The sequence below is a fragment of the Gorilla gorilla genome, chromosome X (assembly GCF_029281585.2).
Source record: "Gorilla gorilla gorilla isolate KB3781 chromosome X, NHGRI_mGorGor1-v2.1_pri, whole genome shotgun sequence".
Lineage (NCBI taxonomy): Eukaryota > Metazoa > Chordata > Mammalia > Primates > Hominidae > Gorilla > Gorilla gorilla.
In genome coordinates, this window is record NC_073247.2 from 131999460 (window position 1) to 132017505 (window position 18046).

The 18046-nt window shown below is 43.7% G+C and overlaps 1 protein-coding gene across 2 annotated transcripts in view; it reads right to left on the reverse strand.

Moving 5' to 3' along the window:
- The window catches only part of TMEM255A (transmembrane protein 255A), a 52554-nt gene extending 35430 nt beyond the window's left edge, over positions 1 to 17124 (reverse strand). The window contains exons 1-3 of one of the 2 annotated variants that reach the window (XM_019018814.3): positions 16856 to 17124; positions 9940 to 10082; positions 16 to 78 (exon numbers count right to left, since the gene is read on the reverse strand). In XM_019018814.3, coding sequence (XP_018874359.1) covers positions 16 to 78; positions 9940 to 10082; positions 16856 to 16913 — 264 coding nt within the window. In that variant the 5' untranslated portion in view covers positions 16914 to 17124. The remainder of the gene's footprint in view (positions 1 to 15; positions 79 to 9939; positions 10083 to 16855) is intronic. The other variant, XM_004064804.5, reaches the window with a different exon arrangement.
- Between the last annotated feature and the right edge of the window lie 922 nt (positions 17125 to 18046).

Consider the following 18046-nt stretch of genomic DNA (forward strand, 5'->3'; position numbering starts at 1 on the left):
GGGATGAAAACTTACCATCTGCCTTTTGTTCTCAATAAGGTTTGATCCAATGATTCCAAGGAACGATCCAAAGCCAAGCTGCAAAGCAATATGGCATACATAGTATGTGGGATGACAGTCAGGCTGACCACACAATCACTCCAGCCCCTTCATATGATTCAGGATAAAAGAAAAAACTGGGGTATTGGTGCTAAAGCCACATGCAGCTGTTACTTACACAAATACAGCATGTACAATAAAAGTATTTTTCCCACCATTTGCCAGTTTTCCCTTGTAGCTATGAATCATACCTAAGAAGAAACTTATGTGCCCAAAAACTAAAAGTAAAGGTCAACCATAGCTTTCAGAGCCTGCCTATTTCAATTGCAATATCTATTACCTAGCATGTGACTGGCGAGTCAGTAAGAGACATATAATGATGAAAAGCACACGTTATATTTTTATCTTTCTTTATCTTTTTTTTGAAAAAGACCTTCCACTTTGATGTATAGATCACAAAATAAAGGTTTGCAAAAGCAATTTTGATGCATCTGGCATACCAATCCAACTCAGGAAGTACTTTAGAAATCAGGAAGCACCTTAACCCACACTAAAAAAATTTTTAAAAAATCTTTTTTTTTGAAAGCCTGTATTTGTGGTTGACCCACTGCAATTTATGTTAGCACTTATTCACCTCTTCTTCCATCCCTGCTTCATTTATGGACAGAAAGCATTCATTAAAGGGTGAACAGAAATGGCAGTGTAAAACCCTAAAAACAATTTTCCTGTCTAAGTGGCTGAGATTATGGCTTGGTATAACAGATCTCACTGCCCTCTCAGCTCTGCCATTAGAGAACTGAGTCTGCCAGTCTTAGATGAAAATGATCACTAACTGATAGCTGTTGATGGGGATGAAAGTGGAAGAAGTAAAAAGTGGTGAGAACGGACCAATAAATCTTAACACAAGTTCAGTGATGAAGTTACTTTTCTCTTTAGCCTCACTAATGGTCTGGGTTTCCATCTGCAGCCTTACTTTGGCTCACAGGGACATCTATTTCAATTTGAGACCCCCAAGCCTTGCACCTAGGTTTGGGAATCTAAGAGACCCAAGGGCTGGGCAGGAGCTTGGTAGGGCAGTGTAGGGGGACTGGGTGGTTTTCTCAGACCCCAAGAATGAGAGAATGAATGGAAGGAATGAATGTAAATCTCCAGGACTCCTTGTGCAGGGCCACTCAGACAGCAATGTCTCTTGGGAAATAGATGCTGCAGTGCATGAGGGTAATATCCAAGACTCTACTGAGAACATCCTCATTCAACAGTCAAGCAATGCCTGTCTCCCACCTGGTCTTATTTCAGATATAATTAAAATATGTTGCCATAAAATATACTGATTAAAACTTAGTTATCACACTAGCCTGGCTTCCAACCCCAGCTCTTCTATGTCTGTGTAACCTTGAACAAACTGGTTAAGCTCTCTAAACCTCAATTTCCTTATATTGTAAAAATAGGAACCACAGTAGTGACTACCTTATAGGGCTTTTGTGAGAATTAACCAGGATGATACATTCAAAGAACTTTGCACAGCGCCTGGTACACAGTAAGCACTCAGTAAATATTACTTTTTTCTAGTGATTATTATTATTTTTACAGCCACTTAACTTTTGAACCACTCTAACCTGACTTGAGCTGGAAAATCTTATAATTATGTGCTCTATTTCGTGCTAAGAGAATTTCCTTGTTCCATCTTGTCTCCCCCTCTGATATGTTCCACGGCTTCTATTTTTTAGGAGAAAATCCATGAATAGTCTGTGCTTTTGGCACTCTGGGCCACTTGTGGAGTTGAGAGAAATTTGGAGGCAGCTTCTTATGGGAAAAATAAGTCCTTTTACTTAACAATTCATCAGCTTCCAAAGGTATTCGCAGAATGTCTCCTGAATCGTGATAGCAGTCTTTGTCCTAAGACAGGAAGCAAAGACACTCCCTATTCCTCATATTCTCTCATGGCAAATAACTCTCTGATGGCAGTGACCAGAAGAGGTGGGTGGAAGTCTTGTGGAATTGTCTGGAAAGACAAGGCACTCCAGAACTGGAAATCCCAGGCCAGCCAGTTACTTCATCCAGTTATCTCCCCTTCTCCTCCTATTCTATTCTATTCTATTCTATTCTATTCTATTCTATTCTATTCTATTCTATTCTATTCTATTCTATTCTATTCTATTCTATTCTATTCTATTCTATTCTACTCCACTCCAATGCATTCAGTTTTCTGACGTTCACTACTAGCTTTATGTCAGATGAATAAGAAGACATGGCTACTGTCCTCCAAGAGCTCACGGTCTAGTAAGGGAGAGACAGACTGGGTTAAGGACCACAGACCAGGTAAAAACAAAGTGCTATAGGAGCAGGGAATAATTCACGCAGCCAGGAATATAATACATATATATTATATTATATTATATATTTTATATATATAATATAATATAATATATAATATATAATATGCATATTATATATAATATATATTATATATATAATATATATAATATTATATATATAATATATATTACATAAATATTATATATATAATATTATATATATTATATATAATATAATATTGTATATATTATATATAATATAATATTGTATATATTATATATAATATAATATTGTATATATTATATATAATATAATATTGTATATATTATATATAATATAATATTGTATATATTATATATAATATAATATTGTATATATTATATATAATATAATATTGTATATATTATATATAATATAATATATTCCTGGCTCTGCTACTTATAAACTCTGTGCCCTTGGCCCAATTCCTTAACCACTCTGTGCTTTGGTTTCATCATCTATAAAATGGGAATCATAATAGAGCCTGCCATACAGGGTTGCTTTGAGGATTATATGAGATGAAGTATGTAGTGTGATTTGCATAAGGTAGGCTGCTAAATAAATGGTAGTGCTAAGGTTTCATAGAGGAGGAGACATTTTTATATGCACTCAAAAGATGGATTAGAGCTCAGCAGACAGGGAACTAATACGTATTGTGTCATGACTGGAAGAATTCACTTACCTGGATGACAGGTTAATGAACTCACCAGTGTTGCTAAAACAATCTTCCATTTCAAAAGCATTTTAAGTTAAAGAAACACTTGCCCCCTACTTTGGTCACAGGAATACTATGGAGTTTGGTGGAATTCATATCATTCCCATTTGATAGACAGGAAAATGAAGGCATAGATAATTGTAAAGTTGTATGCCCTCTTATAGCAAGTTAATGGTAGGTCTGGGACTAGCCCTCGGGTCCCCTGAATAACAGCTTGAGTTCTTTTAGCCACATCTCACTGCGTTTGTGACCAGTGCTAGTAGAATAGTGACCTCCAAGCAACAAGGACTTCATTGTTGCCCCCTAGAGAAGAAGTTCTCTGCAAGGATGGAGTGAGAAGTCTTATTTGCGGAAGAGCTGAGGGGTTGAAAATGAAGAAGGGAAAACCAACAGTTTCCTTAAAATGGACAGCTGCTTCTAAACAATTGCTTGCTCCTCTGAGACCTCAGAAAGGTAAGCTCTGTGGTCTCCCCTGAAGAGCTTCATGGAATCATGTAATGTTCAGACCTTTGGACCTCCATCTTGATTCCCCATTACCTGAACAAATAACTAGTTTGCTTTGTTTTGGCTGTCCTCCACTTGTGGAAAAAAAAAAAAAAAGACAGATGATTAGATATCGAAGTCAGATTCAAGGGCTTTTTTGAGGCTGGACTCTTGTCACCTATGCCTATTCCCATTCACTGTCCCAGACATCTAGGACAAAGGCTAAAAAAATTAGTCATTAGGTAAATATTAATTGGACATCTACTGTGGCCGGCAGTGTGTTCGATCTGTAATTTGGAGGCCAGGAGGTGGGATGGGGTATGATCAAGACCACTCAGGCTAAAGGAGCTCATACTACAATTAGGTAAACCAGTCCACAATCCCTTTCCATAATCCTGAAATCCACAAAGCTCTTAAAATAAAAAAGTGGTTTTTTTTTCTTGAATGTAACTAACTTGGTGGCAAAACCTGATCTTGAACTGATGTGAGGTTATATTATCATCTTTATCTCACTTAGTTTAAAAATCCATGTTTTATTATAGAAACGTGAGGTGCTTGATTATGGGATGCTTCTCAAGGCTCTACTTGGTTGTTAGATAATATGTGGTATATGTATTGTATAATTTTTCTAAAATAAGAAGTCTAAATTCTGAATCCCATCTGACCCAAGGGTTCAGAGAAGGGATTGAGGACCTATATAAACAAAGCTAAATGAGAATATAGCCCAACAGATGCCACAAAGCAGGACATAAGTGTTTTCCAGCAACCATGAATAGGAGGAATCTACGGTAGGGAGTTCAAAGATGTAGACACCACTGTGGACCTCAGTATTTGAGAAATGTTTCTGCTGTGTTTTTAAGTTGGGACAGAACAGAGCACCTAGAGAGAGAGAGAGAGAGCAGGGAGGATATTCTAGGCATGAGGAAAAAATGTTATGATGGCCCCAAGGCAGAAAAGCCCAAGTCGTGTTCAGAGGACTGTGAATTGGCAATTTTTGAAAAAAGAGAAGTAATGAGAGACTAGGCTGAGGGCATCTATGCAGAGCTCTGAATGACATGCCAAGGAAGCAACAGGGAGCCAATGAAGGTGAGAACCTTGTGGTATTATAAAAGTCTTCTCCAGCAAATCAAGATTCAAATGTATTTATTTATTTAGAGACAGGATCTCACTCTGTCACCCAGTCTGGAATTCAGTGGTGCAAACAAGGCTCACTCTAGCTTCGAACTCCTGGGCTCAGGCAATCCTCCTGCCTAAGCTTCCTGAGTAGCTGGGGCTACAGGCCTGAGCCACTGTGCCTAGCTAATTCTTAATTTTTTTATAGAGACAAAGTTTTGCTATGTTGCCCAGGCTGGAGAGCAGTGGTGTGATCCTAGCTCATTGCAGCCGGCCTCGACCTCCTGGGCTCAAGGAACCCCCTTGCCTCAGCCTCCTAAGTAGCTGGGACTACAGGTGTGCACCACCACACCTGGCTAATTTTAAAATTTCTTATAGAGATGGGGGTCTCACTTTGTTGCCCAGACTGGTCTCGAATGCCTGGCCTCAAATGATCTTCCTGCCTCGGCCTCCCAAAGTGATGGGATTACAGGCATGAGCCACTGTACCCAGCCCAGGTGCCATTTTAAAAATGTACTTAGTAAGTGAGGGACTTATATTTTAGAATGAACTTAGATTTTAGAAACATTTTCAAACAAGAGGTAGAAACTTTTTCACCTCTTGTTGAAAATCTTTCTGCCTAATTCACTATTTACTACAAAATCCCACTATCCAGAGCTCCTTATGTTTTCTGAGCATTCATGTTAATCAAAATTTCTTTGGACTTTTCAAAGGAGTCTTTACATGTGAATCTGAGGCCACACTGACCTAAAGAAGGTTTCTGGGATATTGATTGTTTTGAATGATCCCTGTTGTCCCCATCTCCTAATATCCCACAGTAACTCTGAAATGATTTTCAATTAACTGACTCTCCTACCCACTCCCTGGGAAAGGGGGCAGAAATTCTTGCTCTCTTTCCTGAAAGAAGACTCAGGCTAGTATGGGCCCTAATAGTATCAATACAGCAGCTGAGGAGAGGGTGCAAGAATGAAAGGCTTGTCTCACTATCCAGGGGACCAACTCCATCTTGTGGGTTGCTTGGGAAACACATTTAGAGGCCTCTTTTTCCTGCATCTAAGGTAAGAGGAGGTGTACCAGGAAGCAGCAACCACCCTCCCCTGTCTCTTTCAGCTTCAGGCAACAAATGAAGCTCTTGGGTTTTTAGGCCTTCAGAGTAGAAAGCTCATCTGAACCCTCCTGAAATAAAATGCCTTGAATATTTGAGGACAGTAAAATTCTTAATCCAGTTTGTCTTTCTTTGTTGGTGTTCAGTTTTTGTTTCTGTTTTGTTTTGTTTTGTTTTGTTTTTTTGAGACAGGGCCTCGCTCTGTCACCCAGGCTGGAGTGAAGTGGCGCGATCTCAGCTCACTGCAACTTCCATCTCCTAGGCTCAAGTGATCCTTCCACCTTAGCCTCCCACGTAACTGGGACTACAGGCTCATGCCACAGGGCCAGGATAATTTTTTTTTTTTTTTTTTTTGTAGAGATGGGGCTTTGTCATGTTGTCTAGGCTGGTCTCAAACTCCTGGGCTCAAGCGATCCGCCTGCTTCAGCCTCTCAAAATGCTGGGATTACAAGTGTGAGCCACCGCAGCTGGCCGTTTTTAGTTTTTAAGTTTTATTTATTTATTTATTTGAGACAGTCTTGCTTTGTGGCCCAGGCTGGAGCCCAGTGGGGTGGGTGATCATGGTTCACTGCAGCCTTAACCTCCTGAGCTCAAGAGATCCTCTTACCTTATCCTGTCGAGTAGCTGGGACCAGAGGCATGCACCACCATACTTGGCTAATTTTATATATATATACTTTTTGTAGAGATGGCGTCTCACCATGTTGCCCAGGCTGGTCTTGAACTCCTGGCCTCAAGCTATCCTCCCACCTCAGCCTCCCTAAGTGCTGTGATTACAAGCATGTGCCACCGTGCCCAGCCTGGTTTTAGTTTTTTTAAAACTTTACAGTTCAGCCTGTACAGACTAGCACATCTTTATAGAGGCATGTGTGCGTGTGTCTCTTAGAACGATGATACCACATGCTAGCTCAGGTAGAGTAGCTAACATGCCATGATAATGCACCTCACTGTACAAAGATATCTCATTTGGCAAAATAAAGATGCTCCCGAAAAGCTTCACGTGACTTAGAATTATGCAAATTGAGTTATATTTTAAGTACCTGAGATCACAATATTTAAATGATTTGTATGGTAAGTCTTCTTTTAATCTAATAACTTCTCCCTAATTTGTCTGTTTTGAAAATTTAAATTCTCATGGATTGTTAACACATTTAATCAGAGTCTAAAACAGCAGAGTTCTAAATAAGCTGAAACTTTTTCACAGTTCTATTATACATTAGTAATTTATATTTAAAGTGACCACTTTGACAGTGCAGAATCTCCAGATGACACATTATGATCCTTCTGGTTTTATTGCTAAGCATATTTTACTGTGTGTTAATTCTGCAGGTGGTTGCTAGTCCACCTGAATTAGACTCCCCCCACCCCCCACGGATTCTTTCCCCTCAGGTGGATTCAACATTTATTACTTTTTCAATCAAAGGTTAGTTTATGAAAAGAAAATTCAGATTGCCAGGGCCCATGCAGACCAACTGAATCAGAATCTCTTGGGCTAGGGAGTAGAGATCTGCATTTTTCGCAGGTTCACAAGGTCATTCTTATTCACATCAGAGTGGGGAAACCACTGGTTTGGAGTTTCTATAGTAACTCCCTAATAACCAAGCTATTCAGTTAGTGAAAGTACCCCATTCCCAGACAAATCTGGATTCTCAGGCGTTTACTGTTTCTGAGGTATGAGTCGTAATTGTATTTGTTACAACGTGATCTGACCTATAAACTCAAATGGATTTTTCTGCTATTCAATCTGCTGTCTTTTCCCCTTTATTTTATGTAATTAAAATGCATTTTAAAGAAGCAATCTCCAGGAACTATGAGAGCACATTTTTAAAGGTTAAATCATGGGGGCGCAGTGTCCGTTAGGGATGGCTTTCCTATTAACACTTCCATATTAGCTCTTAGTGAACCACTCACATGCAAACACACGCCCCCACTGCTTCAACTTCTAGTGCTAGCTGAACATCAGGTACTTGAATAACAGCAATCAGGCACCCTCCTTCCTTTGTTAACGTATTCCAACCTAGCCACCCACAGTAAGATATTCCACAGAGAAGGTTCACAGCCACTGTTTATGAATAGGAGTTCGTACTCTTAAATAACATGGAAAATACCTTCCCCTCATCCACAGAGACTCTGAATCTTGGCTTCAGCATTTGCTCATCAGTCAGAAATATTTTACTAATGCAGCTACCTGAAATACACAAAGTCACGCAGACCCTATAAATTGCTTTTCCAAGCCACCGAAATGCTATCTTACCCCCTCTGTTCCTCCCTGCACACCCACCCCGCTACCCCCCGCCGGCTTTGCTTGTGTTTAAAAATAAAACCCAATTCTGCTGACGACTGGTTTTCTTGCCTCACCACAGGAAGTGGACTGGGTGAGTTCTCACATCACATGTTTAACACAGGGCACCAAACAGTGTCTGTGGGTCACCTGCCCTCAGCTGGGAGGAGCCCTGCCTGCCCTGGAGCTGTGGAGGCACTTCCCCCAGCAGCCTTCAGCTCCAGGAAGGCATAGCCTGCAGCCCACTTTAGGTCCCAGCTTCTCAAGAGCTATTGAGGAGGCTGACTGTGGAATGAAATCAGTGACCTAGGCAACAGGCTCCAGGCTTGGTCACTTATAGCTCTGGCTTGTCCAAGGCATCATCTTTAATCTCTCCTCTCGCTTTGCTTCTCTCTCCAATCCCCACCTCTCTCTCTCTCTCTCATTTCATTTCAAAGAGAAATGAAACAAAACAACAAAAATTACATCTGACCTCTTTGCTGTACTAAAATACTTCTTAACTGAATTGTCCTAAACGTCCTTCTGCTCTCTAGCAATTGAGGAGCCATTTAACTGATATTTAAAATATGATCTCACCTCTAGAGTTAGGTTTTTGGGTTCAACAGCAGTGTACGTAGACTCAAATTAGGTTTTGGTTTTTCTAATGCAACTAGTTTAGCAGTCTCCAAAGGGAACTGCATGCACCCTAGGGTAGATAAAACAATCCACTGGAATACGGCTGTTTCCTATTTATTGTTTATCTAAAATAATAAGAAACCAAACATTACTAATATTTAATAAACAGACTGTCACTGGCACCCTCTGTCCGTGTGAATGTCAGGTGATCAGGTGAGCTGTCCTTCTGGAGGAGGGCAAGTTCCAAGCAACAAAGGGTTGATGGTGGGGCATTTTATGTGTGCCTGGATTGTATTATCCAATTTTAACGAAACTAGTCTCAACAAAATGGATAAGAGGCTTGAAAAGATTCCTCTTGAGAAACCAGAAGTTGAAGATGACCCTAATAATGTAAGCAAATGTAAGCAACAAGAAAATGGCAGAGTTTAATAGTTCTAACTCCCAGGGTAGATTTTTGGCAGCCAAATTGTGATATTGACATTTAAAAACATGACTCCAATGACAATCTAATCATATGGGATAAGAAGGCAGCCAAAAATATTCACAATTATCTAGTGGGCCATTTGAAATAAGGATTTAAAGCCACTGTCTTTAATGACAAGCTTCACACTAAGTGCATATTATCTGGTGACATTTTAGTTTGTGTTCACATGAAGATATTAAAAGTTATTGTATACTTATTTTTATCTAATTTTTGAATGTGCATTTTTATATAAGTTTTATGAACATGTATATATATATAATTTATAAGTGAATAAATATACATATTTTAGGAACATATCTTCCACAGCTTTTTCTGATAGGAGTGCAGGATCACTTTGGAGATCAGTGCTGTTGGTCAGAGTGTCAAGCTGCCAGGATCCTCAGATTTCAGGTGAGATCAGATGACCTCTATTATATATGGGAATGCAGATGCCCGGAGAGAAAGGACCTTAGCCTAAGGTTAACACTGCTGGTAACATCTCCTAAACCAGAAACCTGAGGTATTAAAGAGTGAGATGACTTGCTCAGGATCACACTGTTAGATAGGGATGGTGCTGGATTCTTCTGATTCTCAGTCCAATGCTCTTCTTAGCGGGCCCAGAGTTGCCTCTCTACATAAATATACAGAGATACAAAGGAGGAAATCTGAGCAAACACTAGACACTCAAACAGAATTGAAAACTATCAGAGCAGAGCCAGAATTTCTGTAGACAGCAAGCTACTGCGACCTACCTGTGCCTTCTATACTTACAATAACTCCGGGGTAATAACCTCCTACAGTCACATTCTGGGTCCTGGTGGTTGCAGCAAGGCCCACTGTGAGAATTAACACGGACACAATAAGCAAAGTCACGGTGACATAGATGGAGTTTCGTTTCCTCCGATTGAATGCTCCTGAAAGCACAGAGAGAAATTAAAATTGCTCATTTCAGCTGGGGAAAGGATTGACTTAAAGAAAAAAACACTAAGAAGGTTTTCCTTTCCTATTCCTACCAGTAACTGAAGTTATCTTTGGTGGTGACGGGTGGGGGGTTGTGGGGAAGGGATAGAGCATTATTTTTTGTAGTCATCAGGTGCCACTTTTATAATAAAATATGTAGTTCCAATTTGAAAATAAACAACAGAAGAAATTTCACCAGTTACGTAAAAACAAAACGAATTTTTGTGCTCCTGGCACTCTAGGAGAGATGTGTCATAACTACTTAGTAGAGTGGTTTTTTAGACCAAATTAGAAGGCATATGATAAATGGGAAGTGTGTGTGGGGGGGAGGGGGTATTAAATGAAAACATTTTAAAGCCAATATCCAACTAAAAAGATTTTTTTCATAAGCTAGAGATATGAAATTTCATTTTCAGTGTAAATATCACAGCCAAGCCAACTTACTGGGATTTTCTTTTCATTTATTTCTGACATTTGCCACCTCATGTATAAACTTTAAAATGGTGTATTGGCAAGATTTGTCACATAACAAATGTGTGTAATAAAGTGAGTGTTTGGAGGCCATTAGTCCACAAAGATATGTATCGGGGGAGTTAGGTGGGGAGGATTATAACTTATACACATTTAGGCTTATGTGAGGGTGACATAAATATAAATTATGAGAAACCCATTCTCCCACTCAGGGCTTATCAGACATGATAGTGCAAACCAATATTTTTTTGAAAACAGGATTATTAAGTCAGATAGAAAAATGGTATCTAGGCTCACTTTTTAATTTATTTTTTTTTAAAGGAACCGAGCACTGTCCCACACTCTGCAGGGATTTCTCAGGCATAGGGAGAGGGCCTTCAACAGGAAATAACCAGGGGAGAGTTACTACCTAGGAGTTCTCAAAAAAAAAAATAGCAAATGAGAAGAGTCTAGCTCTCTAGTGGAGGTATGGAGCATGAGGAGGATGAAGCAGTGAGGAGCCCTGATGGAGTCGCCCACCCACGTGGCTTGACTGTCATTTATGGCCCTGAAGAGATCACTTGAGTCTGTCCATAAGACCCTGTCATTCTGGGAGACCTCACTGCAGCCTCAGGAAGCAGTTGTTGAGAGAAGCCATGCAGACTGCTCCATGGGGAGGGAGGGGAGAGGGGATAGAGGGAGGGGAGAGGGGATGGAGGAAGGGGGACGAGGTCAAGGAAATGAAGCGAGACCCAGGAGGCAAGGTGGTGGTGAGACGGGAGGGGTTGTGGCTGGCCTTGCAGTCCGCTGCAGATAACCCCTCCTGTATGGAAGAAAAGTACTGGGAGTATCACCCGGGCTTAACCCCACCATCCATCTTGTCTTTCCCAGTACGGTCCCTGCTGAAGTCTCCAAGGGAGGTGGGAGGGGCGGGCGGTCTCCCCTGACGTCAGCTTCGAAAATGAGGGATGTGACTCATCAGGGTCATTTCTAATATGGGACTAATCTAAGACTATTTTTCGTTGAAATGTAGAAGTGGTTTGAACGTTTATAGGCATCTACAATGCTAAAGCACCATGTCTCACCCTGGGGAAGAGGTAAGAAGAGTTGGCAAATGAGACTCATCTTTAAAGAGACCTGAGTCCAGCCTCCATGGGACAAAAACATAAAGGCCCACTAGAGACACCTGTAACATCGGGGCCCTTTCATGACAGGGCTATTAGGGATGCAAATGGGAGCTGACTAATGGTAAACACAGGAGCAAAGCCGGGAGCTCTGGACTGCATGGTACTGGGAAAGGAATAGTAGAGGGTTGGGGGAAGGCCAGGATTTATTTCTTCTGTTTACCTGAAGTTTAGTTATCCTTCCTCTTGATTTTGAGGGACCCTAAATTAGTCTCTAAACCAGGGTGCCTAAGTTTGTTTGATGATAGATACTTCTCAGTGAATCTGTGAGTTGGTTCTACAGAGGGGCTCTAACATAAACTTACCAACATTGCCTCCCATTCTTGTCTTCCCTTCTCTTTTGTCACTCACACAATCTCTAGCCCTCCCCTGCCCCAAATTGGCAAAAGAGAGTGAGAGAACATTTGGATACAGCACAGATATCTTTGTGATATGGAAGTGTCTCAACACCTTACCCAGAAAACATGTAACCTGACAGACTAAATTGGAGAAGTGTGTGTGCATGCATGGTCTTTTTAATTTTGGTTTGTTTGTTTGTTTGTTTCATTTGCCTGCTCCTTCCCCACCAGCTGGCCTTTAATCTTATTCACAGCTCTTGGGTCTTCTTTGCAAATATCACTCTAACTTTTAAAAGCGCAGGAAGAGCCAGGTCAGAAAAGTGACTCAGCAAACCACATAGTGTCATTTGAAAATCTTTTTTCCTGCTTTAGAACCTGAATTGAAAATTCAGTCACTTGAGCAACGCAGGCAAAGATCCCACAGCCCCACAGGGGCCTTGACTCCAGATAGGATTTGCTTTGGATAAAATTCCTAAGAAAACTCTCTGATCACCAGGTCGAATATCTAATCTCTGTCCCCTCACGAGCGTCCTTCCCTGTCACCACTTATTTTATATTATAAGGACCATAATTGTGTAGCATGAAATTATTTCTAGTTGCACTTGGGGAATTGACTGTTTTAAGAACCCCCTCCCCCCAGGGTGACTCGTTTTGAAAATGAAGAATCACCCCTCAATTTATCTTTAGTGTCAATTTGACTCAATAAAATTCACATCTACTTAGAGCAAGATATACCCATTTTCTGAAGGTGTGGCCCAGGCTCCTAAAAGGCAGTTTATTGTGTCTGCTTAGGACATTTTCCTGGTGGTTGTTTTATTTTAGAAGGGAGAAGTACAGCCGTGTTCTTATTCTGGTGCAATTTGGGGCTTGCCTTAGATGTTTCTGTAAACACAGGACCATCTTATTCTGATTTTGTTTAGTAAAGTGACACGTAAAAAAACTCAGGCACCAGGAGGTACTTAAATAAAGCAGCAGGTATATGAAAATCATGCCTATTACGATTTATACCTAGTGTTTGATACCTAATAAACAATCGGTACTTGTTGAATAAACAAGAGGCAACATCTCAGAATTGTTTCCCTTTTAATCAAGAAGGATGTGGGAGGAATTGTGTGAATAAATATGGGCTATTCTCATAGAATTGATTTTTTAATGTAGGGTACACCTGAGGGTTCCCTCAAATTAAAAGCCTTCTGGCTAACTAGTGTGAAAACTACAATATCTCTCACTACTCTGTCTCCTTGGCACCCAGTATATTTCTGCTTAAACAACAACCACCTCTGCAACCAACAGCAGAGAGAGAGTCTGAAATCTTTTCATTGGCCTTGCCTGCCCCCACTCAGCAGCCTCCCTGCAGAACTACTGCAGCCCTCCCTCTCTGCAGTGCCCCACCTCCACCCCAGATTCCTGATGACCAGGATGCTTAGCTCTAGAAGCACCCAATTATTTGCTGTCTCCACCCTTCCAAAAACAACCAGCTTTTCTCTCATCCGGGTATTCCCCCTGGTCAGAGCCCCCATCTGCATTGCGGTCTTTGAATCTGGGTGCCTCCCTTCCTTCGAAACATGCTCAAAATTCCCCTCCTCCAAAAAGTTTTTCTTGATCAAAATTAATCACTTATTTATGTCCCTAAATTCCCAGGTACCTTACTCAATAAGTATATTAATTGTAACTGATACCATTACAATTGTAACCGTGGGTCTGGTCCACAACCCATATGATATCTGCCAGTCCCAGGATTATGTATCTGAGGGAACCAAGATGTGAGTTGCTAGAAGGTAGGATGCTGTCTCTGTTACTTTGTTTTACCTTGCACACGTTCTTGATTATCCTCTCCCAAGAGAGTAGATAAGGTGTATAATCTTTATTGGGCACAGAAAAGTTGGGAACCCAGTATCCTGTCCTGTACACGGTGTTGTTGATGCCTGGCTAGTTCTCTGGGTTGATCTTTTGAACCGATTAGGATTTGCTTACCTGAGTCAGCTTTGCCACACAGGGTGGGTCCCCGGATATCCCAGCCTTGAGTATCCCTAGAAACAGGTGGCTGCCCACACAAGGGCCTCAAGACCCTGCCAATCTCCCAAACATTTCCTTAAAGGCGCTGAAATCCATCCCTCCCCACTTTAGACAGTTCTCTGAATGGAGAACATCCGAGGCCGCCCGCGAATTACAAATGTGTTATTTGGGAGGAAGGAATGCCCTACTGTAGTAGAGGTGCCTTTGCGCCTGGGGGCGGTGTTGCCAAAAGGGAGAAGGGGGTTGCTGGGAGGGGATGGGGGGACGCTGGAGTCAAATTACCATCTTCTTAATTGCAAAGCGCCTGCTCCACTCTGAGCCTTGGACGAACTGCTCTATTCCCAGGCAGCCAGCAAGCGTAGAGTGCAGGCACCTTGGTGCAGTGTGTCTGCGTGTTTTAAATTTTATTGTTTTGGTTGCGGTTGTGTCTTGACAATAAAGGGAATCCCCTCAGAAATGCTGCCCTTGGAGGCTGAAACACTAACCTACCTACCCACTGTCCTCTTCCCCCCACGCAAGGGAAGGTGGTGTTGCCAGAGCTAAGTGGGAGTAGCTCCTAAGTAGCCTAGACGCTGATTCAGGCCCGGAGTGTGCGGGACCAGGGCCAGGGAACTCCGGGGAGACTCCCCTGTCCAAACTGTGGAAACCCAGCGTTAGCACTCGACTCAGGAATTTGCTAGTGCCGTCGGTCTGCGGACTTTAAAAAGTGGAATGCGTGGCGCCGGCTCCGCTTCTATCTGGGATTTATGATTCCTTTCCCGCAGTGTGGAGACTGGGCTGAGCGAAGCCCACTCAGCTGTTTGTTGCGCAGACCTTTCGAGAAACACAAGATCTCTGAGGGCCCCTGGGAGCCCAAGAAAGAAAGCTCTTCATCTTGTTCCCCAACCCACAGAGCAGTGCGCCAAGTAGCGACTCTTTAAGCCCTGGACCACCAACCAGCCCACTCCCCGAAGGCAGACGGGCCCGGGGCGCTGTGGCTTGATTTGCAGGTGGTTAGGTGGTTGTCGTCCGCAGCGGGAATGGACGCTGCGGAACCCTAGCACTCTTCCACTCTGCTCTCCCTCGCGAAGCGCAACAGCTTGGCGTCGGGGAGCCAGGGCTGCGTTGTTGGCGCCACAGCTGGCCAAGGTAAGGAGTGCATTCCCACCTCTCTGTCTCTCTCTCTCTCTCGCTCTCGCTGTCGCTCTGTCTCGCTCTCGCGCGCTCTCTCTCTCTCTCCCTCTCCCTCTGTATGTGTGTGCGCGTGGTGTGTGTGTTGGAGAAAGAGTGCACGCGCGCGAGCTGGGAGTAAGGGGGAGTCTGGTACTGTTGGGCTCTGGATTCGGACCAAGTCCTTGGCCTCATTTGTACCCCGTTGTAAATAACTACGCCCTTAAAAATGAAAAAGTAAATTCTTATACTGAATATGCAAAACCATTGAGGATACGGATCTTTCCACCATCCAGGAGATAACACTTTCTGGGGCCCCTCCGGTGAACGAGTTTTGTTGACACTTAGTCTTCTGCGGGCAGTAGGGAGATTATATAGGGGGTTCGATCTTCTCCCTGCCCCCTCCACTCGAGATGTTCCCGCAAATTCATCGGAGAAGACCTGAGCAGACTGATGGCAGGAACTGCGGGACAGAGGGATTTTGCAGAATGTAAAGTATGTTGGAAAGAGAGAATTCGATTTGACTGAAGTGTATCCGAGGCGAATTTTAAAAGATTAGGTGGGATCATGATTTTACAATCCCCTCCCGCTCTCCAGGGCTCCAAATTAATTTCTCCGCCCAGTGAAATCACAGGGCTTGGGAAGGTGCCTAACAGCTGAGGGGGACTGGGTTTGTTTTTTTTTTTTTTTTGTAACTACCAAAAAGCAGCTTCGAGGGGCAGCCAAGTTGGTGCCCGAAGGTAGCTGTCCCCCAGTTTCTATAAGGAAAGGAGTCGAAGGGTGCCCCTCCCCCTCCATTCCGCCCTGCGAGGAAAAGCGCGACTTCGGAAGATGCGCGGGTTCGCGCTGGATGTTTCTTTCTCGCGCTCTCACTCCTGCCCCTGACTCCCTTTTCACACTCATGCACATTCCGTGCATTTGGAGCAGAGTAACAATCAAATTCAAAGAATGTTGATCCCGCCGCTGCAGAGGGCAGGGCTGGGCTGTCTTGAGTGATTCCTCAGGAATTCCCCTCCCCTCATCCCCCCCTTTCTTCTCACCCCCGCCCATCCCCCAGAGTTGCGCAACCCGCCCCCCCCCAATCATCGAGGTGCAAGTCAGGCCCCCACCCAACTGCATCTCTAAATTTCAGGGCAGCTTCAAGAGAGTTGGGAGGGGGCGAGGACCCTGCTTCTAATTGTCGTTAGTCGTTAGCTCTTAGAAGTGACCAGGACTTTGCAAAGAGGGAGTGTCGAATGGAAAGCGAAGGCGCAGGTTGCAGGGAAGTGTTTTGATCCTCAGATTGCTGGGATTTACCACCGACTGCAAGTCTGTAGACACACGCACACAAACAGGCACACACCCGCACTCCGGGGCAGAGATACTCCGACGCAAGCTTGGCGCTCCGATCTCCGCACGTCGCTCCCGCTGCAGCCAGGCCGCCCCCCTGGGACTCTGGTCCACCACCCAGACGCTGGGGCGCGAAGACCACCCCATCCATGCCCCGTTTCCCGCTCTCTGGCTTTTGGGGCACCTGGGGCGTTCACAGTCCAGAGGCCAGCGCACTCAACCCCTGCTGCCGCCGCCCGAAGGAAGGGCCGCTAGACTTACCCATGGAATCGGGCAGGGACATGTCGCTGGACCGCTGCTGAGTCAGGGACTGATGCATGGTGAAAACTGCCCGGTTGCCCCAGTCCCCGAAGCTGCTTCAAGCGCCCCCGGCTCTGGGCGCCCCGCAGAGCATCCTACTCCGCGGTTGCCTCTCTCGGTCCTTCCGAGAGCTGAGAGAGGCTGCCTCTGGTTGCGAGCTGCAGCCCAAGTGCCGCCTCCCCCTCCCTTCCACTCTTCTCCCTCCCTCCTCTTCTGCCTCCCTCTGCTCTGGGAGGCAGCAGCATTGGCGGTCCGTGCAGCCGCGTGCGCTTGCGCAAGACCCCCCCCCCCCAGTCTCCCCATCCTAGTTATCCACCTCCCAGCCTTCCAAGCCAGACAGGGAGCAGTTTTAGCCCCTTGGGGCCAGGGCTGCGCAGAGAAAGAGGGGGAGGCTTCAGTATGAAGCCAACCAACCTTCTCTATAGTTGGACAGGGTCTTGGGTAATTATCCTGTTCTAGGATTTATAACTGGGGAGGGGGTCAGAGTCAGAGGTTCAGAGCTGAGGAACACACACACACACACACACACACACACACATTTGAGCAGGTCTGGTCTTAGTGCTTCCAGAATGACATAATGGAGCTGGAGATGATCCAGAGAAGGGCCACTCTATAATCAAAGGGATGGTGTGTGTGGGGCGGGGGGAGGGTGGTGGCTGACATATGAAGATAGATTAAACAAACGCAGACTCTTTAGTCTAGAACGATGAAGGCTGGGAAGTGATGTGACCAGAGTGTATAAAATTATGCAGAGACAGAGAGAAGGAGCACAGCCTTATTCACCAGATCTGAGAATTCTAGAACCAACAGCCCCCAATCTTTAGCTAGAAAATTCAGCTAAAGTATGACTCTGCACCAGAACCCCAGTTTGTACTGTTCAAGTGCTTTTATTTCAAGGATCTCATTTTATCATCATAGCAGCCATGCAAGGGAGGAAGAGGAGTTATCAATAATCCCATTATGCAGAGGAGGAAACTGAATCTCAGAGAAGGGAAGAAAATGTCCTGTGCCCACTCAGCTAGTAAGCGGCAGAAGTGAGAGCTAGAACCTAGATCTGTTGGACTCCAAGGTGAGTGTTCTTGCTATGGCGACTGAAAAGAACTATTATTCTCTATAGCAAATGGAAAACCTAAGGAATTCATTAGCTCCAAA